Source organism: Phytophthora infestans, genomic scaffold, assembly GCF_000142945.1.
Source record: "Phytophthora infestans T30-4 supercont1.12 genomic scaffold, whole genome shotgun sequence".
Taxonomy (NCBI): domain Eukaryota; phylum Oomycota; class Peronosporomycetes; order Peronosporales; family Peronosporaceae; genus Phytophthora; species Phytophthora infestans.
The window spans coordinates 1,859,083-1,882,992 of NW_003303747.1; the positions used below are offsets into that span (position 1 = coordinate 1,859,083).

The window sequence follows — 23,910 nt, forward strand, 5'->3', positions numbered from 1 at the left end:
TAACGGGGTACGTAGCCCTAACTGTACCCCTGGTTACATGAAGTGTGACACGTCATACTCTGCGATATTTGGTACAAAGTACCAAGGTTGTTCATAGCTAACCATTGGTCAACGACATTGCATTTCTATAGGTGACTTATAGTTTGTATTAAACCCAAGCTTAGCCTACCTAAAAATATACTTAGTTTACAATCTACCTTAAATTGGTCACTTCGCTTCCTTTCGGTTAAAGGGGACCTGTGAGCTGCCGTTCACTGAGAGTTTGTATACTCTCGGAAGCCAGTTTCCTTTAGCGCAAGGTGCTGTGTGACCCCGTCACACTTGGTAACACTTGTAGTAAATCCACGCCACCGCGTGTAGACTACCTGAACCTTTCTGAAGTTTGTTGCGATGGGTAGGAACGACTTCTCCCATATGAACGACTCTCAGTTCCAGTCGGTTCGAAAGATGGCAGACATCTTCGGGATGGAGGCCCTGCAGAGCCTGGTGGTGTCAACACCGGCTGAGCAGCTCGAGCGCGTCAATGCGTTTGACGCGTACGAGCAGGGCCTCATCGCGCATGTGCGGGAGAACCTGCAGGCTCCGGCGGCGGAAGCAAATCCGCCTCACCCGAAGCCAATACGGCTGAAGGCTAAGCCGTATGAAGGGAAGGAAGGCGAGAACTTTCACTTCTCGGTCCGAGAAGTAGAGCTCGCGATGAACGCGGCTCTGATCTCGACCGAGCAACTTCGTGTTGCTTTTGCACTCTCCAACCTTAGCGGCCGTGCTAAGAGTTGGGTGTACACACGGGAAGCAACATCCCCTGGATGTTTCACATCCTGGGCTCAGCTGTGTGAACAACTCCGAGCCGCGTTCCTCCCGGCGAACTACAAGTACCGCCAGCGTTCGCGCTTCCTCTCGTGTAAACAAATAAGGCGCGAACTGCTCGAGTACGTGCAAGAGATACGGGAGCTCACGGCGTCCCTAGTGGGAAACCCACTCAACGAACACATCAAGATGACTGTGTTCATGGACGGCCTTCGAGTGGGCCCCGCACGCACTCAGCTCTTCAAGAAGAGTACAGCCATCGCCAGGCGCGTACGCCGGCCTTAGCATGGCCTGGGAGTTCCTTATCGGCTCCCGGTCGAACAAGCCCCAACGCACCAGTTTATATGGAGCTCGGGTCCGCCGAACAGCGTGACATCCGCTGCTTCGGCTGCGGGAAGATGGGCCACTTCAAGCGCGACTGTCCCGCGGAAAGACTCCGCAGACGGTCCTTCCCCAAGCCCGTCCTCAAGGGTCGCTGGCAGAAGCCAGGATCCCGGGGACAGGGGAACGCCAGGAACCAGTAGGGGCGGGGCGCCCTACTGGGGAAGAACTAAGTCTTCGTGATGGGTGCGCGGGTGGCGCGTGCCACGGGGACTTAGCCCCTGAGAGTCTGTGCACTCTCGAATCGGCGAAGAGCAGCGGCGGGTTGCTCGTAGTACACGGATGTGTACGGGGATACGATCATCCCTTTAGAATCTTGATCGATTCTGGGGCGTCGAAGAGTTTCGCACGCCGCCAGACGGTTGCTCACAACAGCAACAAGTCGTCCGATGCTTTGAGAGAAAGCAAGGGCAACGGGACGGTGTCAGTGCGACTGGCCGACGGGAAGGTCGTCACTGTCCCCAACGTCCAAGTGGATCTGGCCCTCAAGTTTGAAGACTTTGACAGCCTCGAACAGTTCACTGTTCTCGATATGGATCCATATGATATGATCCTGGGCATGCCCTGGCTTGAGGAGCACGAGCCCTGGATCGACTGGCGAGGCAAGACAATCGGTACCAGCCGCCCTGCGCAGTCCGACAGAGCATTGGTGAGTCATGTTCCCATCTCTGTCAGGACCCGGAGCGCCCGCAAGGGCTGCCGGGGTACCAAAGCATCCGGCAGATGCTTGGGAGTCGTCGACGTATATGACGACTCCGAGGATGTTTTGATGGTGGCAGCGCCCAGAAGAGGCGCTGGCCAAGTGGGTAACTTAGGTCCACAGGCGGGTAACTTAGTTCCGCAGACAGCTGCAGCTGTCACGAACACTGAGAACAGCGTGTTCAGAGTGAATAACAGAGTTCCATTCACGGTCGCCCAGACCTTATCTGAAGAGGAAGGCGTCGAACACGCTTCCTGTGTGGGTAACACAGTGCCACACGCGGTCGCCCAGACCTTAACTGAAGAGGAAGGCGTCGAACACGCTTCCTGTGTGGGTACCACAGTACCACACGAGGCCACGAGTGCCTCGGATGTCGTAGCGCCGACATCCCTAGACGTGGGCAGCAAAGCTCCACGTCACGGTCGCCGTCGTCAATGAAGCCGCCGCCGCCTCAAGTCAGATCCGAACTTCGTTCAGATCGACGTCGCTTCAAGCGACTCGGAGTCCAGGGCCCGGGCCCCTCCGACAAGGCCGGTGGAAGAGTGTTATCACATCTTCGATGGCGAGACCGATTACCCGTCAAGGAGTCTGCTGTCCACTTGGAACCGCTGCCAGAGGTTGAAGAGATACTGAACCTCGAGGAAAAGACGGCTGAGTCTTTCCTGGCCAACCTCAAGGCTGGAGAGATTGCTGAGATGGTGCTCATGAGACCTGAGATCACTCGGGAGGAGCTGAACTTCTCCTCGGTCTTGGACGAGAACGTCCTGGAAGACCTAGCCAGGCAGCGTCAGACGCGCTTGGGTTCTGAGATCGTTAAGAACCCCAAGGGTCCGGTGTATCCTTTGGTGACGGAGTATGCGGACGTGGTGAACAAACACCCACCGACCCAACTCCCACCGGATCGGGGTGTACGGCACGAGATTGATCTCTTGCCCGGCACAAAGTATTGTGTCACGAGGCAATGGCCTCTCCCGCGCGAACAGTGCGAGGTCATTAATGCCTTCTCCGCCGCGAAAGTGAAGGCAGGCATGGTGCGGGAGTCGAAATCCCCGCACTCGACGCCGACTTTCTGCGCTCGGAGGCCGAACGGAAAGTGGCATCTGGTTCACGCTTATAACAAGCTGAACAACGCGACGGTACCGGCCCAAACACCAATCCCACGAAAGGATGTGTTGTTGAACAACAGGGCCGGGAGCGTACTGTACAGTGCGCTGGATTTGGTAGACGGATACTACCTGTCCTGATGCGAGTGAGCGACATCCCGCTCACCGCGGTAAGCACTCCAAGCGGCATGCTTTGGGAGTGGCTCGTCATGCCGCAGGGCTTGTCTAACGCCCCGGTGACGTTCAATCGCCTGGTGACGCAATTGTTCCGCCCTTTGCGTACCTTCGTACAGACGTATTTCGACGACATATTCGTCCATAGCCGTACCGAGGGAGACAAGACGGCCATGGAGGTGCATCTAAGACACCTCCGTCGAGTGTTGGCAACATCGACAAGTGCGTTTTCGCGTCACCAGAGATTAAAGCTCTCGGTTGCTTCGTAAGCAACGTGGGCGTTCGGGCTGACCCAGACAAGGTCAAGGCCATAGCAGCATGGCCGACGCCCCAATCCCAGAAGGATCTTCGAAAGCGGTTGGGCTTGGCCAACTAACTTCACAAGTACAGCGCAGGGTACGCGGGTTTCGCTAAGCCCTTGTCGAGTCTCCTTCAGAAGGACGTCGACTGGCGCTGGGAGGAAGAGCACCAGGATGCTTTTGACAGCATTAAGGCCAGTCTCCAAGAGGCCCCTGTCCTGGCCCTGCCGGACGAGACGAAGCCGTTTAGCGTCGTCTGCGATGCCTCCGATTACGCCATCGGGTGTGCATTGCTGCAGGCCGACACGGCTGGACACGAACGAGTCATCTCGTTCCAGTCCAGGCAGCTCAAAGCCGCCGAGCGGAACTACCCTGTCCACGACAAGGAGCTCCTGGCAATGAAATATGCCCTTGTGAAGTTTTGTGTCCACCTTCTGGGCTCTACGCCTTTTGGGATCTACACAGACCACGCGTCCTTGAGGACGGCGACTAACTCGCCTCACCTCTCCCAAAGGATGGCGAGGTGGCTGTCCTTCTTCGCGGAATACAACTTCCGCGTCGAATACAAGCCGGGCAAGCTCAACGTGCTTGCGGACGCCCTCTCGCGGCGTCCTGACTATGAGTTGGCCCACATCACGCGGGTGACAACGGATCTATATGATCGGATACGCATGGCGTATCGGGACGATGAGGCTGTCGCGCCTATCGTCAAGCTCCTTATGGTAGGAACGAGCGCGAAGTCCGACTGGCTTTCGTCGCGACAGCGCTCCCGGTTCCACCGATATGAGTTGAAGGCTGGTCTCCTCTATTACCGGGTGGAGCCCAATGAACCTCCACGGGTGGTCGTACCCAACGACGAGGATCTGAAGTACGATATCCTCGCGCAGGCGCACGACGCGCCCTCCAGAGGCCACTTGGGCCACGAGAAGACCTTGCTGTCGGTCTCTCAGGTCTTCTGGTGGATCCACATGTACGAGTGAGATTCGTGAAGACATGTGAAGCATGTCAGCGGGTCAAACCCGCAAGGCACTCTTCTACAAAGCCTGCCCGTACCGGCTAACTGTTGGAAGTCGATGAGTCTTGACTTCATCTTTGGGCTTCCCGCCTACGGACACGGCGACACCGGAATTTTGGTGTTCGTGTGTCGGCCGAGCAAGATGGTACATCTTGCTCCGGTTCCCGTCTGTTACGGGCGAACAAACCGCAAGGTTGTTCGTCGATGGCGTGTTCCGCTATCACGGTCTCCCGGAGACGATTGTCTCGGACTGAGACCCGCGGTTCACTGCTGCGTTTTGGAAAACGCTGTTCCCTTTACTGGGAACTCGTCTGCAGATGTCCACTGCGGACCATCCGCAGACAGACGGCCAGACAGAGCGCGTCAATCGAGTGCTCGAGGACACCCTGCGCAGTGTGTGCGCGACAGCACCACGTACGTGGTCGACGCAGCTTCCAGTTGTTGAGTTTGCGCTCAACAACACGGTGCACGCGTCCACGGGGCTCACGCCGTTCTACTTGAACGGCTTCCGTCACCCCAGAGTGCCTCGCACTCTTCGAGGAGACACTGACTCCTCTATTCTAAGTGGGGGAGAGGCTCGGAAAGCCCTTTCCTCCCAGGTCTCGGATGTGAGACCAGTTTCGCTGCGGAAACAGGTGGAATCCTTTATGGATACCAAGCTGAGCGTTGTCAGCAGGGTCCGCGATGCCATGGCAGCGGCCCAAGATAAACAAAAAAGTACTCCGACAAACATGGAAGAGGAAACTTAAGTATATTTAAGGTGAGGGACTTAGTGTTGCTAGACACGAGAGACCTACCCCTTGACACTGTCAGCTCTGTGGGCAGCAACAAGCTGAAGCACCGTTTCATCGGACTATTTGCAGTCCTGGTCAGACATGGTGCGTCGTACACCATCGACCTGCCAACGTCAATGACGACGCACCCGACGTTCTACGTTGGACGTCTTAAGCGGCACTTTGATCCGCAGGGGGTTGATGACTCGCAGACTCACCTTGACCCAGCTCCTCGAAGCGAGGGCCGGTCACAGACGTCGACGAGGGCGTCGGAGCAGGCATCCAAGCCTCGGTCGAAACGCAAGGCTGCGGTCAAGACCGTACGCCGGGTACGCACCATACGCGTACGTCTGGGAGTGTGCCGCAGGGGGCTCCAGACGTGGCAGCAGAGCTCGATCCGTCGGATCATGCGAAAGTCATCGTCCAGATCGGACGAAGAGGCCCGGCGATCCACCCGCAGGTGCAGGCTCGCGACCTCTCGCTACAACAGGTCCAGGCGGCCCGCAAGACGAGCGAGCTCGCCCTGATTCCCGGCCTGGGCGGCAGCATCACCGCCAGTCCCAAGGCTAAGTGCAATCTCAAGCACGAGGACGCGTTGACGAAGGCGGTCAACCTCAGGGCCCTGCGTCAACCCGCAGGAGAAGCACTCGGACGAGAGTAGCGTTCGGGAGGCGCCGAGTACTCGTACTCGTACGAGGGCACCTCCACCCCTGCTTGACCGGAATGGAGAAGTCCACTTCCACGTGGAGCGGATCCTCCAGGAGCAACGGCGTCGCGGTAAGCGACAGCTTCTCGTGAAGTGGAGGGGTTTTGCCCACTCCGAGAGCTCGTGTGAGCCGATTGAACGGCTCCTGATTGACTGCCCGAAGGCTGTCGCAATCTGGGAACAGAAGCGGCGGCAGCTTCATAAGTAGTCCAGGGCTTCTTGCCCGAACGGGGTACGGACGTTGACGACACTCCGTACCCGCGCTCATCGTGAGCGCTAGAAGCCGCGCGCTTCAGAATGTCCCTTGGCAGCATGCGCTTGCTAACCATGTGGGCAAACCGAACACGAAGATCACGCTGGTCCAGGATGCGGGACAGCAGCTGATCTTCATGGAGTTCCCGTAACTCCCAGGGTGAGTAGTTGAGAGACCCCACCCAAGCCCAGAACATGTCCTCACAAGAACTCCAGTTGGGTCAGTTCTCGGGAAGAACTTAGGGGTAGCCCCAAAGAGGGTGGAGACCACCCCGGTTCTCGGGCTTCTTACGACACGCTGTGAAGTCCTTAAGAGGGATACGGTGTGGCGCGAGAAGCACACACCGAGCCACCTCCAAGCTGTCAACAGACAACTGCTCCTTCACACTTCCCAGTCAAGTTTGGGCTGGGCATCAACCACTTCAGAGCGGCGTGGTCGGTCACGATCGTGGACAAGGGTACGTTCAAAAACATGTGGCCGCCAACAAGGCCACGGGAAGCGACGAGAAGCTCCAGAAAGAGGTCGTCCCCAGAGCTCTCCTCGGGAGGCCAATACCCTCTTGAGTTGATGGCAGCTCTCTGGCTGACGCGTGCCACCACCGAACCCCCACGCACACGCTGGGCAGCCTGGAATCCCTTCTGTTGCTGGTCAAGGTCATTCGAGACCTCCCGCGGCTCAGCGATAGCATCCTCCTCCTCTTCTTCCTCCTTCTCCTCCTCTTCATCCGAGGAGTCGAAGATACTCTGATAGATATGTTGAGTCTCCTTCTTCTCGCGGAGTAGAGACTTAGAGGCTGTACGCTTCTTTGAGAGCTTGGCGCCTTCGGCTTTAGAGGCCTTAGCACGCGCAAGACCCAAGCGAGAGACGTTTGCGAGGATTCTCTTCCTCGTCGCCACCGGCTTTGGGAGTGCCCTTAGCCTTGACGGCCGGACTCTCAGAGCGCACCGACGTCCTGGGACTGTGATCACCGTGATCACTAGCGAGCGACTGCACGCTGTCATCCTTGTGCTCACTGGGCACTGGGCTGTGCCCTCCCGTAGAGCCCGCAGGAGCATTGCGCGTGCTCCCGGACTCGGCTTCGTCCTCACTGCCAGAGTTGAACTCACGTTTCACGAAGCGAGGGTTCGGACGATTGTCTGAGGCCGAGGGCGACGGACTGCGGCGCTTGCTCGTTCGCTTGCCCACAGCCGCGTCACCCGAGGAACCGATCGCCTCGGAGGCCACCTGAGTAGCCTCCTTGAGTGCCGAGCCTTTGCCGTGAGGCTTAGTGCTCTTGGCTTGCGCCTCACCGGCAGCAGCCTTGGAGCGCGTCTTCGCACCGCTCTTCGCAGTGCCACGGGGCATGGTAACGGTCGATGTGGAGACCAAGAAGAGGAGCGCACAGACTGCTGCTCAAAGCTATAACTGTAAAGTGAGCCTCGACCGCGCTCGCGCGCCAAGTTGATGTTTTCGACTTTGAGAATGAAAGCTTGTGACGTACACTTCTTCACTCTGATTGGTCGCTAAACCGAACCTAAGTGGGGGAGGATGTAACGGGGTACGTAGCCCTAAATGCGGACCCCTAGTTACATAAAGTGTGACACGCCATACTTCGGGATATTTGGTACAAGGTACCAAGGTCGTCCAAAGCCAACCATTGGCTGATGACATTGCTTTTCTGTAGGTGACTTATAGTTTGTATTTAAATCAAGCTTGGTCTACCTATAAATATACTTAGTTTACAAACTACTTGAGCACGGCTGAGCTTGAGCTTGGTTAAACAGCACGGCTGAGCTTGAGCTTGGTTAAACTACCGTAAATTGGTCACTTCGCTCCCTTTCGGTAAAAGGGGACCTGTGAACTGCCATTCACTAAGCGTTTGTATGCACTCGGAAGTCAACTTCCTCTAGCGCAAGGCTGTGTGACCCCGTCACAACCTTGGTACCTTGTATCAAATATCCCGAAGTATGACGTGTCACACTTCATGTAACTAGGGTACACTTAGGGTTACGTACCCCGTTACAGGCCAGGTGGTCAGCAGGCCAAGGAGGCGTTGCCCACATGCAGTAGGACGTGTGTGGAGGCGTCGGGGCTGTAAAAAGCTGGTGCAATATGCCGTAACAGCTGGCAAAAGTTGCGCCGTCGGGGAATCGAACCCCGACCTCATCCCTGGAAGGGATGATTCCTAACCATTAGACCAACGGTGCACGTAACGTCTCGCTAAACAGCCCCAAACACTCACAACCAAGCCCACATAAAAAACAGCAAACTCTAGTGAGTTGGCACATTTTTAAAAGCGTGGTGATCGCATTAAAAAAAACACGATCAGATCGATCACTATCCGAAATTTCGAGTAGAAACACAATAAAAAGCTACGGATCAATCGATGTGTAACCGTCTTTTTCACCACTTAATTTAGGCACAATACTTCGAGGTATCAGTCAGGTTTGATTGGATAAAAACAAGTGCGCTGATGTGGATGTCGAAGCTGGCAACATGCCGCCACCTTCGGAGTTCCTCAAGAGAACAGCTCAACTGCAGCCTCCAACTCGTCGCCTCACACGCGCGCAACTTCGCGAGCTCATCCGACGGCTTTCGATGCCAAAATTGCGGCCAGTCTTTCGTGAAGTGGCAGGGCCAGTGCTCAGCCTGCTCGCACTGGGGCTCCGTAGAGTCCTCCAAGCCTTCCGAGCCGCTGTTCCGGCAGTCGAACGCCGCATCCTTTACTAAGAACAGACCAAAGCGCTCGGTGGCCTGGTCGAGAACGAGCCACGAGACTTTTGAGGAGAATCCTCCCCGTGCTCTTCGCATGAACGAGGTCGAGCTGGACACATTTGTAGAGCGGATCCAACTACCAGAACGTGAGTTGGTACGGGATTGAGCATTAAAGTGTTGGATGGTAGAATTGCAGCTACTTACGCCTGCTTGTTTATGCAGAACTGGGTGCTTGGAGGAGGCTTAGTAGCTGGCTCGTTGACGCTGGTTGCAGGAAATCCCGGAGTCGGCAAGAGCACGGTGCGGACACCGCGTTGAATGTATTAAATGATGGGCCACTTACAAGCTTGATACTATGGTTGTGCTGGTGTTCATGTGTACACAGCTCGCCCTACAAATGGCGAACATGCTAGCTAATGGACCGGCCATGCAGGAACGTGGAGTGTTGTATGTCTCTGGTGAAGAGAGTGTGCTACAAGTGCGGATGCGTGCAGAACGTCTCGGATCAGTGAGTGACAGTCTCTTCGTGGCCAGCGAGACCAATCTGGACTCGGTTTTCCAGTTACTAGAAGGAGGGAGCAGACGTGCTGTGGGTGACGAAGGTTATCATGGATTTGGCGCTGTCGTGGTCGACTCCATCCAAACTGTCTACGCAGAAGATATCCTTTCCCCCGCCGGCACCGTGAACCAAGTGAAAGAGTGCACTCTTCGCTTGCTCCGACTGGCCAAGTCGCGTAACGTGCCTGTGATCCTGATCGGGCACGTGACCAAAAGCGGCGATATCGCTGGTCCCAAGGTGCTCGAACATATCGTAGACACCGTAGTGCAGTTAGAAGGTGATCCACAAAGTGCACGACGGTTTCTTCGCTGTCAGAAGAATCGTTTCGGCAACACCAGTGAGGTCGGCGTGTTCAACATGACGGACGAGGGTCTCCAGCCATTGCCAAACCCTCTCACGGCCTTTGTGTCGTCTCATGATGAGGACGATGAGAATCCGGAGACCAGAGAAGAGACTGAGCTCGAACCACTTGACGGATGCTCCGTTACTATTGCCATGGAAGGCAAACGCCCCATCCCCCTTGAAATCCAAGCTCTAGCGAACCGAACGCAATACAACGCAGACACTGGACGGGGTGGAGCGCAGTCCTTCTCACGCGTACGTGGCGTAGGCGTTGCCTTCGACAAGCTGTTGCTATTGTTTGCGGTTCTAGAGAAGCGGGCAAGAGTTTCTTGTCGCAACCAAAGTGTGTTTGTGAACATCGCGGAGGGCTACACGATCCAAGAACCTGCAGCTGATCTGGCGCTGGCTGTGTCATTAGCCAGCGCTGTTCTGGGTCGTCCTGTATTGGAGCGCACCGCATTCCTAGGAGAAGTGTCGCTCTCAGGTCACGTGCGACCAGTAAAAATGCTCGAGTCGCGACTCACGGCGGCGCAGAAAATTGGCCTGGAGGTGTGTGTGATTCCCAAGGAGCACGACCAGGCCACACGTCGCGCGTTGCGTAAGAAGTTCGCCGACACGCTCACTGTGATCGAGGTATCGACGCTGCTACAAGCTCTGAAGATCGCGTTTCGTTCTCCGACGACGTCGTTCTTGTCCCGACCTGACGGGGCGTCTACAGCGGAAGAAGGAAACGCGCTCTAGTCTGCGTGGACTTCTTGGGATATGCAAGTGTTGTATTTATTCCTTCACACGCACGGCCGCAGGACAGCGGTCTTCTCTCTTTCCTCGAGTTCTCCAACCCTGAGCAGCTTGTGCCTCTTTACTTTCTGCACATTCCATTCACCTCCGCTTCATGCTATTGCTGCGTTTGTTCTGTCCACCTACAAGAGCATCCAGTGGGAGATCCAGTTTGTCTTCCAGCGAGATGGAAGGACTCTCCGTCCGCTTTGGCGGCATCTTGACGACCATCTTGGGCTGTCGTGCAGCCTGTTGCTTGTTACTGGTGTTCGCTGCCTTTTTCCCCTTCTGCTTTGAGTCGAGCTTGGGCCCCAACACGCGGCCTGTCTTGAGGACTGTGCGGTGTCCACCTGCCGTCACTTTGGCATGTGGGCGATGGGTCGCGTGCAGCTTCTTGGGGTTCTTCAGCGCCGCATTTAGGTCCAGCTTGACGCCCACTGCGACGCAATCGAATGTTAGTGAGTCAATTATCCCTCAGAGTGAAGAGAATTAGACATACGCGTCGGCTGCATGGCCTTGATCTGCTGCGCCGTGAGGTGGTCACCGGCCCGCAGTTTGCGCTGATAGAATTTCTGCAGCGCCTCCTCCTTATTGGACGATATCTTGCCGCCCTTCCAGGCAATGCGTCGCGCGCTACTAGTCTCGAGACTCGGTGGCGAGCTCGCCTTCACGTGCGACAAGACGGCCACGCGCTGCATCGATCGAAGAGCCTTTCGCGGCTAAGGTTACTGTCGATTGGGGAACTGTTCATAGTAAGCGACTGTATGCTGTTGCTTTTGTGTACGAAACACCAAAAATGCTGGATTGTGACAGCTACTGTAAAAGGCAACTCCCGCCAAATTTGCTCAACACTTTGAGTAGATGCCGCCGACAGCGACACCATCGTCCAATGCCGCTGCGTGTGAGCCAGATATTGAGGACCTGATCAAGTGCGAAGCTTCTGATGCTACTAAACACAAGTACGCGGTGCTCTTGACGCAACATAATGCGAAGCGACATGACTTCTGGCCACAAGAGTTGCTGACCACTCGAACAGAGCTGCTCGCTTGGTATGACGCGCACCGCCGGAAACTTCCATGGCGAGGAGATCCGCCGCCGTACTTGACAACAGCGACGCACACGAGTCAGAAAAAGAAACGGGATACAGTCTCTACGAAGACAGGACTGGCTGCGTTCTTGAAGAAGGAGGTGGAGGATGTCAAGCAGGACAAGAAGGAGGAAGACGAGATTGCCATGGATGGTGATACTGCAATGGAGCCGAGGAAGGTGGCACCGTACGAAACGTGGGTGTCGGAGATCATGCTGCAACAGACTCGTGTGGATACTGTGGTGGAATATTTCTTACGTTGGATCGACAAGTTCCCGACAGTTGCAGCGCTGGCGGAAGCGAACGAAGAGGTAAGTGACAGCGTCTGCAACTGCTGCAACATAAGAAACCGGAGTGCCAATGCATTATGGTTGTAGGATGTGAACGCGCTATGGGCCGGTCTTGGATACTATCGCCGCGCCAGGATGCTGCATGCTGGTGCAAAGTACGTGGTGGAGAATTATGACGGCGAGTTGCCGTCCACAGTTGATCAACTGCTAACAATTCCTGGAATTGGACCTTACACGGCAGGTTTGTAGCCCCCAGCTCTACTGTCTAGATTGTACAGTAGACACTCAGCTCATTGTGTGGATTTAAACAGGAGCAATCGCATCGATCGCCTTTGGAAACCGCGAGCCATTAGTAGACGGCAATGTAATTCGCGTGATGGCTCGAATGCGAGCTGTAGGAGCCGATCCGAAGAACAAGCAGCTGATTAAGTATTCATGGAAAGCTGCAAAAGAGCTCGTGGAAGAGTGCGATCGTCCCGGCGCTTTGAACCAGGCGTTGATGGAGCTTGGAGCGACAATGTGCACAGTTCAGGTAGAGCCATTGAATTTACCTATCCAGCTATACTTTTAGAAACCTCAAATGGTGTGTTTGTTATCGCAGAATCCTCAATGTTCGGACTGCCCTGTCAAGTCTGTGTGCCTCGCGTACGAAGAAGCAAATACAGCGCCCAAGGTTGAAAGTACTTCAGCAGAGTCATCTACTGAGTCAAGCAATTCTTGCTCGATATGCGACTACACGCGTGCTACCGAGTGGGATGAAACTCACACTGAGGTGAGTTTGGCAGCTTTCGTCTTGAAAGCCATTTAAAAGATCTGACCACTCGTTCTTAACCAGGTCACCAAGTATCCACTGAAGGCGAAGAAGAACAATTCGAAGAACGAAGTCATTGCTGTTGCTGTAGTCTCGGCACCTACTGATTCAATTAGCGTTAGAAGAGGGAAGCGTAAAGCTTCAACGAGTGTCGAGAGTAGCGATTCCCCATCCGACTGGAGGTTTCTGATGTCCAAGCGCCCCGACGGTGGTCTGCTAGCCGGGCAATGGGAGTTTCTTCACAGCAAGGTACGTTTCTACATGGTTAATTAGTGTAGAATGGTCTACTCAAGTGAATATTGACCTTTGCTATCGATGTGCTGCGCAGATGAGCGACGATGACAAGATCCCGCCATTTTCCAAGCGGAAGACGTTCATGGACTCCCGACTCACGGACATTTTCGGAAAGACTGCGCTCTCGGGAACCAGCAGATCATTTTCTGAGCGACGCGACCTCGGCGAGCTCACGCACGTTTTCTCGCACGTCAAGCATCACATGGGCATCGAGCACGTGCACTTTAAGTCTCAGCCGGAGCTGTCAGTCGAGTCGGACGTGCTGCGCTGGATGACAGTCGCGAAGATGAAGCAACGAGGCATCACCACAGGTGTCAAGAAGATTTTGCAACTCGTGTTGCATCCCGACAAAGCCACAGGCAACAGCAAGGCCAAAACGAAGGCGGCGACTAGCGCAGTTTCACACGTCACAGATGGCAAGAGACTGAAAACCATCGCGTCCTTCTTCAAAAAGTAGACCTAAAATACTGGTGATCAAGTTTGGCAGTTTCGGAAATAGACCTCCGCAGTCGACCCAGATTTTGTCGCATAGAATACTTAAAAATAAGTATTCTCACAATCTCAAGAAAGGCGTGACATTTTCAATTGAGCTGCTCGAGGAACATGGCGTACGTTGACGACACCGTTGAGGAGCTCGCTCCGCGCGTCGTGGCGCTAGAGATCGACCACGAAGTGGAGGACTTGGCCATCATCAAGGCCCAGATAACACCTGCAGCACCAGAGCGCGTCATCTACTTCCGCGACCTGAACTCTTGGGACATCCCCCAGGTGCGAGCTCTGCACGAGGAATGGTTCCCCATCCGCTACAACCAGGCGTTCTACGACGGCGCTGCTCAAGGCATGTGGATGGAGACGGGCGGACCTCTATTCGCTCGTCTGGCAGTGGAAATGCGGTCCTCGCCTGATTTACAGAACCCAGTTCAGCCTAATCCGGAAGACCGACGAGACGAGAATATTCTCGGCGCTGTGACGGCCAGCACGCTGCCACTAAGCAAAGTGGACGACCCAGACTTGATCTCTCCAGATGACTGGGAACACACACACATCATGTACATTTTGACACTGGGCACTCGATCGTCGGTCAGAAGAATGGGCATCGCGTCTGAGCTGCTGCAGGAATGCATTGCTCAAGCTTGTCGCCAACCGCAGTGCGGAGCAGTCTATCTTCATGTGAAGGCAGATAACGTCAGTGCCAGACATTTTTACGAGAAGAACGGATTCCAGAACTTGCGGTATTTACAAGGTACGGACAGCGTTACAGGGCTGAATGCGGTCTTGGTTTCTCACGACTGTGGCTGGTGCTGTAGACTACTACATGATTGACGGCGTACGGCATGATGCGTTCCTCTATATCCGCTATGTGAATGGCGCCGCCCCGCAGAGTGGATGGTTCGATCTGATAACAAGGTACGCAAGCTTATATTTTAAAGATAATTTATGATATTGTACTCACTATGAGTGCTGCTTGTTCAGACCGCTATTCGCGTTGTTATCGATCGCTTCGTTCGGCTGGAAAAAGCTCATTGAAGGCTTCAACGTGGAAGAGTTTAAAGACAGCAACACTGATAAGCTCACCCTGTCCACAGCGTCAGCACCCATTGAATCGGCGAGTATAGTCTTGGTATGATAAACACGAAATGTATTCTACTTCACTCATTTCGTGCAGTCTAAGGATAGACGAAGTCTACTGCAGTAACGACAGGCTGACGAAACGGAGGACAATCGCATCTTCCGCTACTGACAAGGTGTCAGGAGGACCCATGAACTTCCAGGATCTGCTTAATGAGGTCGAGGATGCGATGAAAAGTCCTCGATCTGGGGGCGGTGGGACAGGCGGCCACACAGTAGGAGTGAAGTACGCCAATGATGAAGAAAGCTTCCCAATAATTGCTCTACCTTCAAGCAAAGGCCGAGTGCGTGTTGTTGCAATGACGTTGAACAAGTTTTCACTAACGAGGACACTCCCAGGGCAAAAATGATCTCGACGATCTTTTAGACATGTTGGGCGACGAAGACAGCAAACCAACTGCCGTGCACCCGAGACCGAAGTCATCGTCGAGAGCAGGTGCATACAATTCACCCGACTCGAAGATCTCAAGAACCGAGTTTCAAGCTGGTGGCAATAAAAAGCGAGTAAAGCGGCTTTCGATCTTGTAGCCTTTTTCTCTCTGGGTGACTCGATCCAATTTGCTGTCTTGTAGATGCCCCCAAGTGCTGCTGGATGGTGGACACGCCAGTCGTGGCTTAAGTACCGCATTCTCATCACGGCATGCCTATTCATTCTCCTGTGTTTAAACCGAACACGAACCTCAAGAAACTAACCATTTTAATGTTTTCAGAGCATGTTCTAATCTCCGCTGCAACGAGTGCGATTTCACAGTGGTGCAGTTCCCTGGCAAGTAAGATACACCTCGAAAAGAAGCTTTGGGCTACGTACAAAACCCTCCTCAAACTCTGATGTACGCACAGGAAATGGGATGCCAGTGTCGACTACATGTTCTTCCGCGAGAATGTGCCTAGCGAGGCGAAACTTCGAGTGAAAATGGAAATCGCGCCAGGTGAGTCTTGCTCTGCACAATTATCGATGTCAACCATTGACGACGGTATACTGTAGATTTTACTGCGTACGCATGTCAGTGCAAATGGCTCTCGATCTGCTCGCAGACTCGAATGGACAACTGCCAAGTGAAATGGTCTTGTGCTGGGCATTGAAGCAGATTTTCACAGCGTATTACTACGTGGAAGTATTCACGAGGAGCTAATAGCTACGGAAGTAATAAATAATTGCCAACTGCATCGTCTTCTCGATCATGGACGTAGTTGCAGTTGCGGTTGCGACGCGATTTCGCTCTCCAGAATACGCTGAAACTCTCGGAGGTCATCAAGATTCGGAGTCTTCGTTCCGGTACTTGAGTAGGTCGTGGTCTGGTTTGATCCTAGACGAAATAGCTGCTTCCAAACGACAAATACAGCGTCAGGAGATCTGTCTGATCCAAGAGCGCACTGACGAAGAAGGGAATCGATTGTCTACAGTAAAAAAGCAAAGATAAGATAAAAGTTCAGAGCAACCCCAACGTCGTCAATTCGTACCGCTATAGCTGCTCGACTGGACACATTCCACGTCATCAACCGATAAGCCCAATACATGACCAAGAGCGGGTGAAGGTATTGCTGTTCCACTAGAAATTTTTGGATCTCGTTCCAGTAAGGATCCTTTGTCCGTGCACTTTCCAACTCGTATGGGTCATAGAGAGCAGCCCCTGGTACTTGCGTGTTAGAAATGTCTCCGATTCTAGCAGCGCTGAATGTCCAAGGAGGCAAGAGCTTCCGGTATGTTTCCCTACGTGCCAGACACAAAACTACATCAGCGACCTTACCCAACATCGTAGTGGACACGAAGGGTTTAACTTACAGAGCTGACGTGCGAGGTGCTGACAACTTCAGACTTGCAATGAGTTCACTTACTGAGAGCGACGTGATATCTGACTGCGTTGAAGCATTCGAATGGCCACAAGCAGCAGACCATAGTGCTAGATACAGGACATAGTCGCGCTCTCTGCCTAAGTGGTTCACCGCTCGAGATCTCATGACCTAGCATGGTGACAAGAAGATTACGTTTGTTTTCCAAAGCTAACGATAAAGCAACACTTCCAGCACTTACCTTTCGCATCGCAAGCGCTTTTCGTTCTTGTGGAGTTGTAGGAGTTGGACATGCAGCGATGGCTTCAGTTATCCGTCGCAATACATAGCCAGCAAACAGTGTACCGTGACGAATAAAGGGCAATAAACTCAGAACTCCTCCACCGCGTAATTCAGCTTGAATAGCTGGTTGACCATCCGAGCCTGACAAAAGCTGACTCAGTTTCTGAAGCCCCTCGCCTTCGCTGAATCTCCGCATCTGCGTGCTGGATTGCGAGTTCTCTGCCTTGACAATGAGCCAATGCACTTCCTCTAAGTGAAGTCGCTGCAAGACTGAGGACAGCATCGTCGACCGTCGCTGGTTTGTGATTGAATCTTGAGCAACACGAGGCAAGGGGCTGAATTCATACGTTCCCTGGCGAGAGTGAGCAAACGACGCATACTCAGCTCCAAATTGCTCTTCGCTAGCGAAAGTCGCACCACTCTCGAACGAGCCCTGTAGCTTCATTGAAAGCTGATAAGCGGGGCAGCACGTTGAAGAGTCCATCGAGAGGAGAGACCACGAACAGGACGAGCGATTCAGCTCTAAATAACGAGCCAAACGCACCAGATCATTCCTGCCTGGAGAGTCAAACATGGCGTCTGTTACCACTACGTGGGGCTCAAATGCATCCAGCACTTCATACAACGGATTTGGCTTCAGTGTGGGAGTGTGCTGGCCGCTAGAAGCTGTTAAGACTTCATTTTCATTGGCTGTGACACCGAAGAATGGCACTCCGGTGTGTAAGAACTGCTGGTACAACTCCACCAGCGAAAATCTCACGTACGCATCGCTCGCTGTGGTCGAATGACAGACTGGGTAGATAATGGACGACGGTATAAAGGATACAACCACCAACGGAGCAGATAGTCTTCGTGACAGTAAAATGGCCGCTTCCAGACCAAAATTCCCTTGCATCACGCGTAAAGTGTTGTGCATCCAGTACACAACAGGCTGATGGGTTGCTCCAATGACACTTGCTTTCCTTCTAGCATTTCGAGGAGTAAACCACATTTTACGTCGCTCTTCAAGCTGAGGCGGCCACTGTTCATACAACGTCGGATGGTCGACAAGCTTCAGCGGTTCCTTTTCTACAGGTTCCGGTAGATGTCCATTTACCTGCGCAGTGTCCATTTGCACCTCTGTCGGACGTTCCTTTACGTCACTCGACTTACCTAGCCAGTCACTTACGCGTTCATTCCGAGACAATAGCTCCTGCGGGATCTTTGCAGCAGTTGCAGCTTCCCACGGAGGCACAATTTCCACATCATCCAAAGTCGAAGGCTGAGTTATTTCAACGTCGTTGCCGTCCATATCTGTTGCTGCAGTGACAGTTGATATTGCAACGCCTGCGTCAATAGGTTCCTCGTAAGCCTCTTCTTTCTCAAATGAGCTCTGCTCTGCATCATTCGCCTCCACGTCACTACTATCCTGTATTCTCTCCGTTTCCTCCTTTGAAACAGCCTCCTTATCTTCTACCTCGTCCCTATCAGTGCTTCTTGTAATAAACGCATCAATAGCATCCAGCTAAACCAAATAGCAGCGTTAGAGCAGCAGCACAACCCTCCGTTATGTTAAGTATTCGGCACTTACCATGTCCTGCGAGATCGGCTCTGGGTGTCGATCCAGCACGCGCACGAAGCTTCCATTGCGCACTCTGTACAGTCGAAGTGGCGTTTCTTCATGCGGAAGACTTCCTCGCGCGCGCTGTTGCTCCAGCGTCGCCAATTGGGCCGAGATTCGCCGCGCCTCTACTGGGTCAGGTAGCGACATCAGAGTTTAAATGATGGATACTTATTTGAGGGGTGGACCTTTTTATTGGTATTTGGTGCAAACCTGTCAAACACGATCAATTGACCTGATGACCGAGTTTGACATATCCTGAACGGCAATGGAGGCAAAAGACGATGCCATGCCGCAGCGTTGCGGCGTCTGTGGACACAACCATGAGCAAGTACGTCGCAGGAGTGTAGCGGAAGAGAAAGAAGAGATCGGGAGCTGCACTCCTGCGGGTTGAACCCTGGATTCTGATGGACATCCGTGGCTAAATTGTGGGTTTACTGCTTGATTCAGGGTGTCAAGTGCCCAATTTGCGGACATACTGGCAAAAGTCGCACGTACAGGTGCTTCAAGGTGGAAATCCACTACATCCTATTATCTGTGATACGAGTGCGATAACTATGCTAACTTTCTCTTGCTGTTTGGCTTACGTAGATGGCGTTTACGGCATTCGAGTTTACGGTGCAGCGATTCGACTGTCAAGGACAAGACGAATCTGTCGCTGGTACAGTTGCAGCTTTGGAGCGCGCTAGTCTGACCTTGTGGACTTTTATCAAGATATTGAGGAAGAGAATCTTCCCCAACATGGCAAAGATTCTGCCGGACGACCCGATATCGCGGCATTTAGTTTCGTTTGGTGCGAATGGCGTTGGTATCTCAAGTAGGAGCTGGTGGTAGAGATGCTAATGAGGTGTTATTGCGTCGAATTTTGGGTCTATAGTTGGCGATGGACCGATGGGTGTCGCACGGTGGCGGCCAGTCTCCGAGGAAAACGGTAGCCAAGTGGCCCTTATCGAGCATTTCGGCATCGTGGAACCTAAGCGGCGGCAGGGATACGCAAGGAAGTTCCTTCGCGCAGTTGTTGAGGTAAGAGCGCGTTGGAAGAACCTTGGTGGTCGCATATTGCGCTAGTTGGTGTGCTCACATTGTTTTGTTGTGTTGCAGGACATTGAGGCAATCTATGCGAACCAGCCTACACATCCACAAGCGCTAGTCGCAAATGTGCCGCAGAACGACTCGTTCGCGGCGATGAAGCTGTTCCAGTCAGTGGGATTCCAGCCGGCGTCGCAAGTTGAGATAGTGGAAGACAGTTCGTTCCTGCGGATGCGGATGGCCTGGGGCTGCTGTCGCCCATGAAGGCTGTGGAAGGCGAACGAAGAAAGGAACTGGTAGGCCGCTTGCAGCTGCCGCAGGAGCAACTGTAGTGCTTGTTATGCGAGTCCGAATTATGTATCACAACGTTGCAGCGTGCATCGAGGAATAAGAGGGGCCGATACACGGACAAAGAATGACCGATGGGCCATTTTGTCGGAGCTCTTCAATTCCTTGTGTCAATTATTAATACTTTATTGGCTACTTCAATTAGGCTGTTCGTTCGAGACTACATGCAGTGATGGTATTATTGTTTCAGCTATCTGGGTTATATTTACGACGAGGACAATTCGCTGCACGACATGAAGAGGTTCAGTACTGGAGCTCTTACACCTCTCCAAGAGGCTCTCGTACTGTTCTGGACAGCCTGTCCAACGAGCGCAGCATTATTATACCGGTACATGTAAGCCAATTCTGCGATGCCCGCAATACAACTTTTAAACCTGGTACATATTTGATTTTGATCACGGTGATTCAATGTCGCTTGATCATCGATCGATCGAATGACCCTGGTCCGAAGGAAAGAGCAGCTGCATCAGCCACGCCCCAGTGCGGGTGCCCGTCATACAAGTGTACAGACAATGCAGAATAGCGCCGAAGAACGGCTGAGAAGGACCCACCTCGATCGACTATTACGGCGCGCCCATTATCGTATCGCCTTCACGTTGAAGCGTACCCGTAGTCGGCCACGTCGGCTCTCAGCAATCTCTGCCTTCCCCGCGTTGTCACCGATGGGCTGACTGCATTTTGGTGGAGCTTTTACCTTTGACTTCTCTTCGAGCATGATTTTTTTTCTAGCCGACTTTGTAGACGGGGCGAACGAGCACAGTTGTACACGTTCATGAGAGCTGTTCGTTTACGAATAAATCGACACTTCACTTCGAGCAGGAGCCAATTGCCGCCAACAAGTCACTTGCTAAAATATTGCCTAGTTTCAGCTTGGACCATTGTTGCCTGTACCCGAGAATCAAGAGCTATGTACATGTAGTGTCTCAGTCCGACAAGAACTCTGGTTCGATGTTAATAATACGTGCATTCTTATTCAGGAAAAACTGGTAGCTAGCTACACATGGATAAGCTTAGTCAGCTTATCCATGTGTAGGCATTGCCCATATAGTCTTTGCACATCATGCTGATACCGAAGTGCTTTCATTCTGCTGTTCGGACAGAGCGATCAAGAAAAACTTGTAACCTGCTGCCTCTCGAAATAGCTTTCGCTCTTTGCAAGACACCGTATCCATTCCCGATACCATCACACTTGTGATTCACGAGCACGCTTTGCAGATTACCTAAACGGTTCAGGACATCCGGCCATTTGATTATCGAAAGCCCACCTTGCAGCTGGACGCAGCTCAGTCAGCGCCAAAACTTGCATGCACTCGAACTCAAAGGAAGCACAGCGGTGGCGAAAAGGACATCGACGTCGTTCCAATATCAGCGAGTTGAAGCATTTGCATCTTGAATCCTCTTCGTGAAGGATGGACTTTCATGTAAGTCGCTGCAACCGATGCATGGAGCAGGCGAGTCACAACATGATCTCTGCCAACTTGCTTCTCCATTGGCTCGATACACCCACATCTCGCAGAGAAGCAACAGATATCTTATACGTTACCGGGGCTTGATGGGCAAGGTGGAGTGTTAACCGAAAGATGTCCAGCTGGCTACATGCGAGTGGCCACTATAAAAAGGTTTGAGATTCGAGTTTCAGCGTGAATTTTCAGTCGAGATGGTAGCGAATTAATTGTCGATGGATGCATGCCGACACTACTGTAGATGTGAACTGGTCACACTGTCAAGCTGCGATTTAAATCAAGTGACGGCCAACAAGTGACGGAGTGCTCATGATGACTTCGTACTCGAGCGAATCAACCAAAAAGTGACGATAGCTAAAGCAGCGAAGAAGACTGCAGGGCAAACCGTGCTTGCCGTTGTTGTTGTTAATGTTAGCTGCCCCATATTGTTCCACGCAGCTGGAAGCCCCATATGACTCGGTTAAAATCCGAACTTGATCACGTTGAAGTTAGTATCTGAGAGGAACTTTGCCGAAGGATGCAACTTAGCGAACACGCTTTTTTTCTCAGCGGCTTTTCAGCAAACCCTTACAAACACCAGGTGTCTCAGCGTATTTCAATCAGATTGAGATAACGGATGTCAACTTAGCTAAGACCCGTCGAGCGCACCGTTTCAGTTCAGGAAGTCAAAAGCCGAAAAATCTAAGGCCTCGTTAGCGGTTCACTTCGCTTCCTGCTCTGTAGCTCCCAAGCACCTTTACCGGCATTCCTGCACTGATCATGGCGTCCGCGTCTAGACGACGTGGAAGTCTCGGAGACCGCCGCGGCTTCTTCCACCTGTGTGGGTCTCCCATCCGTACCCACAAGATGGAGCTCGACTACATCCATGGCAAGGCACACTCGCCGACCCAAGTGAGGGCTGCAGAACTAACGGCAGACATCGATACGCCGCTGATGCAGCGCCGACCTGGCAAGAAGAATCTCAAGCAGAAGCAACGTCATGCCGAGGCGGACGCCGCCATGGTGGCTCTCGCCAGACACTTGGGCCAAGAGGGTGGCGGTGGCTACTACGACAGTCTACGTGGCCCGATTGGCTTTGATAGCGATATACCCATGTCCTGTGTGGCCGACGAAGGCAGCAACAACTCAATGAGACTGGATGGCGCTCGACAGGCAGGCATCCCGCTCTACTTGTCGGACTGGTTCGCCCCCAACAAGGACTCGAATCGTCGTCGACAGACCAATGTCATCATGACACGAGAGCAACCAGAGTCAGAGTCGGGGTCCGTGGCCAGTGACTGCTCCGATGATAAGGAGAATCAGTTCCTCCAGCCACACCAGAACGTCGACATGGCAGACGTGGTCGTTGGCCGTGTGATCGGGGAAGGAGCTTTCGGCAAAGTGTTCAAGGCTTCGTGGAAAGGTCGAGACGTGGCTGTCAAAGTGCTGATCCGACAGAATCTGAGTGCAGACGTGGTCCGGGAGTTCGAGACAGAAGTGAAAATCATGAGTTTCTTGCACCACCCGAACATCTGCATGCTACTTGGGGCGTGCCTCGCCCGCGAGAACCGAGCTTTAGTCATCGAGCTCGTGGAACAGGGCTCGCTCTGGGCCATACTACGCACACGACGACGGCAACTCACAGACGAGATGCGCGCACGGTTCGTACTGGACACGGCTCGAGGCATGAGCTACCTGCACCAGTTCGAGCTGCCGATCTTGCACCGAGACATGAAGAGCCCCAACCTGCTTGTTGAGCGCGACTACTCGATCAAGATCTCGGACTTTGGTCTCTCGCGTGTCAAGGCGCAAATTCAGACCATGACTGGCAACTGCGGCACTGTCCAGTGGATGGCGTACGTGGCTGCAACTTTTGTCATTTTGGATCTTGAAAAGTCACTCACCTGATTTTTTTGTTATTTGCTTCTGCTACAGACCGGAAGTGCTTGGCAACCGTAAATACACAGAGAAGGCAGACGTGTTCTCATTCGGCGTCGTAGTTTGGGAGATCTTCATGGGCCAATGCCCGTACGACGGCATGACGCAGATACAGGTGGCTCTGGGTGTGCTAAACCATGACCTGCGTCCACCGATCCCGCGCTCGTGCCCGCGCTTCTTCGCTCGACTGATCCGGTCTTGCTGGATGAGGGAGCCCAGCCTGCGTCCATCTTTCTCGGAGCTGGTGCGTACCCTCGAGCAGTACGTCACCCACTAGTAGCGACAGTAGCTAGGCAGAAGACATGCATCGCGCCACTGGTACGAAGAAAACGATGATAAAACGCCACCGAAACGTGTAGTCAGAATGCAGTTTAGGGTCGGAATGGCAGGCAGAGCGTTGACAAAGCGTCATGAAATTATTTAGGTGTCAATGCGTGTAATTACTCATTGCACAATTCACACTCAACCGTTTTGCTTATTGTTTTGGGTGCGTGAGGACAGGCTGTAAGCGAATAAATGAGCTCTCAACTCGATGACAGAGAAGCATTGGAGCCACCCAGTTGTGCTGGCAGTTATAATAATTTGTAATAAGTCACTTCCGAGTTGAGTGCAGACCTAAGAGCAAGCCAGTTAGAGTTGAAGAGCAGCCCAATCCAATCACAGGATGGTACGAACTCCGTAAGCCTAATACTACGAGCTTGACGCCATGTCGCCATCGGGCGGCCTTCCTTCTAAAGTATATGTCCGCGTTCGTGGCAAGTTCCCCTGTCAAATGAGACCGCCCCC

General features: G+C 53.2%; 8 protein-coding genes across 8 annotated transcripts; 5 read left to right on the forward strand and 3 right to left on the reverse strand.

The window, feature by feature from the left end:
• Positions 1-8,646: 8,646 nt before the first annotated feature.
• On the forward strand, positions 8,647-10,272 carry PITG_08035 (DNA repair protein radA; the record flags this gene model as incomplete). The annotated part of the gene is made up of 4 exons (XM_002904179.1): positions 8,647-9,059; positions 9,128-9,205; positions 9,339-10,061; positions 10,225-10,272. The coding sequence occupies 4 exons, from the start codon at positions 8,670-8,672 to the stop codon at positions 10,270-10,272; spliced, it is 1,239 nt and encodes a 412-aa protein (XP_002904225.1).
• Positions 10,273-10,685: 413 nt separating this feature from the next.
• On the reverse strand, positions 10,686-11,281 carry PITG_08036 (uncharacterized protein; the record flags this gene model as incomplete). Its single annotated transcript, XM_002904180.1, has 2 exons — positions 10,686-11,020; positions 11,083-11,281. 2 exons carry the CDS (start codon positions 11,279-11,281, stop codon positions 10,686-10,688), a joined length of 534 nt encoding a protein of 177 aa, XP_002904226.1.
• Positions 11,282-13,668: 2,387 nt separating this feature from the next.
• Positions 13,669-14,692, forward strand: PITG_08037 (uncharacterized protein; the record flags this gene model as incomplete). The annotated part of the gene is made up of 4 exons (XM_002904181.1): positions 13,669-13,713; positions 13,789-14,308; positions 14,373-14,472; positions 14,539-14,692. The coding sequence occupies 4 exons, from the start codon at positions 13,669-13,671 to the stop codon at positions 14,690-14,692; spliced, it is 819 nt and encodes a 272-aa protein (XP_002904227.1).
• Positions 14,693-14,804: 112 nt separating this feature from the next.
• Positions 14,805-15,777, forward strand: PITG_08038 (sporangia induced hypothetical protein; the record flags this gene model as incomplete). Its single annotated transcript, XM_002904182.1, has 6 exons — positions 14,805-14,978; positions 15,034-15,170; positions 15,267-15,352; positions 15,407-15,464; positions 15,535-15,623; positions 15,680-15,777. 6 exons carry the CDS (start codon positions 14,826-14,828, stop codon positions 15,775-15,777), a joined length of 621 nt encoding a protein of 206 aa, XP_002904228.1.
• Positions 15,778-15,873: 96 nt separating this feature from the next.
• On the reverse strand, positions 15,874-18,517 carry PITG_08039 (uncharacterized protein; the record flags this gene model as incomplete). The annotated part of the gene is made up of 7 exons (XM_002904183.1): positions 15,874-16,092; positions 16,156-16,405; positions 16,478-16,656; positions 16,712-17,818; positions 17,906-18,028; positions 18,224-18,271; positions 18,338-18,517. The coding sequence occupies 7 exons, from the start codon at positions 18,515-18,517 to the stop codon at positions 15,874-15,876; spliced, it is 2,106 nt and encodes a 701-aa protein (XP_002904229.1).
• A 139-nt stretch (positions 18,518-18,656) lies between these two features.
• PITG_08040 (uncharacterized protein) lies at positions 18,657-19,660 on the forward strand (the record flags this gene model as incomplete). The annotated part of the gene is made up of 4 exons (XM_002904184.1): positions 18,657-18,698; positions 18,959-19,160; positions 19,245-19,390; positions 19,469-19,660. The coding sequence occupies 4 exons, from the start codon at positions 18,657-18,659 to the stop codon at positions 19,658-19,660; spliced, it is 582 nt and encodes a 193-aa protein (XP_002904230.1).
• A 173-nt stretch (positions 19,661-19,833) lies between these two features.
• On the reverse strand, positions 19,834-20,459 carry PITG_08041 (uncharacterized protein; the record flags this gene model as incomplete). Its single annotated transcript, XM_002904185.1, has 2 exons — positions 19,834-20,205; positions 20,296-20,459. The coding sequence occupies one exon, from the start codon at positions 20,457-20,459 to the stop codon at positions 20,322-20,324; it is 138 nt and encodes a 45-aa protein (XP_002904231.1).
• A 1,462-nt stretch (positions 20,460-21,921) lies between these two features.
• Positions 21,922-23,590, forward strand: PITG_08042 (protein kinase; the record flags this gene model as incomplete). Its single annotated transcript, XM_002904186.1, has 2 exons — positions 21,922-23,042; positions 23,122-23,590. The coding sequence occupies 2 exons, from the start codon at positions 21,967-21,969 to the stop codon at positions 23,399-23,401; spliced, it is 1,356 nt and encodes a 451-aa protein (XP_002904232.1).
• Between the last annotated feature and the right edge of the window lie 320 nt (positions 23,591-23,910).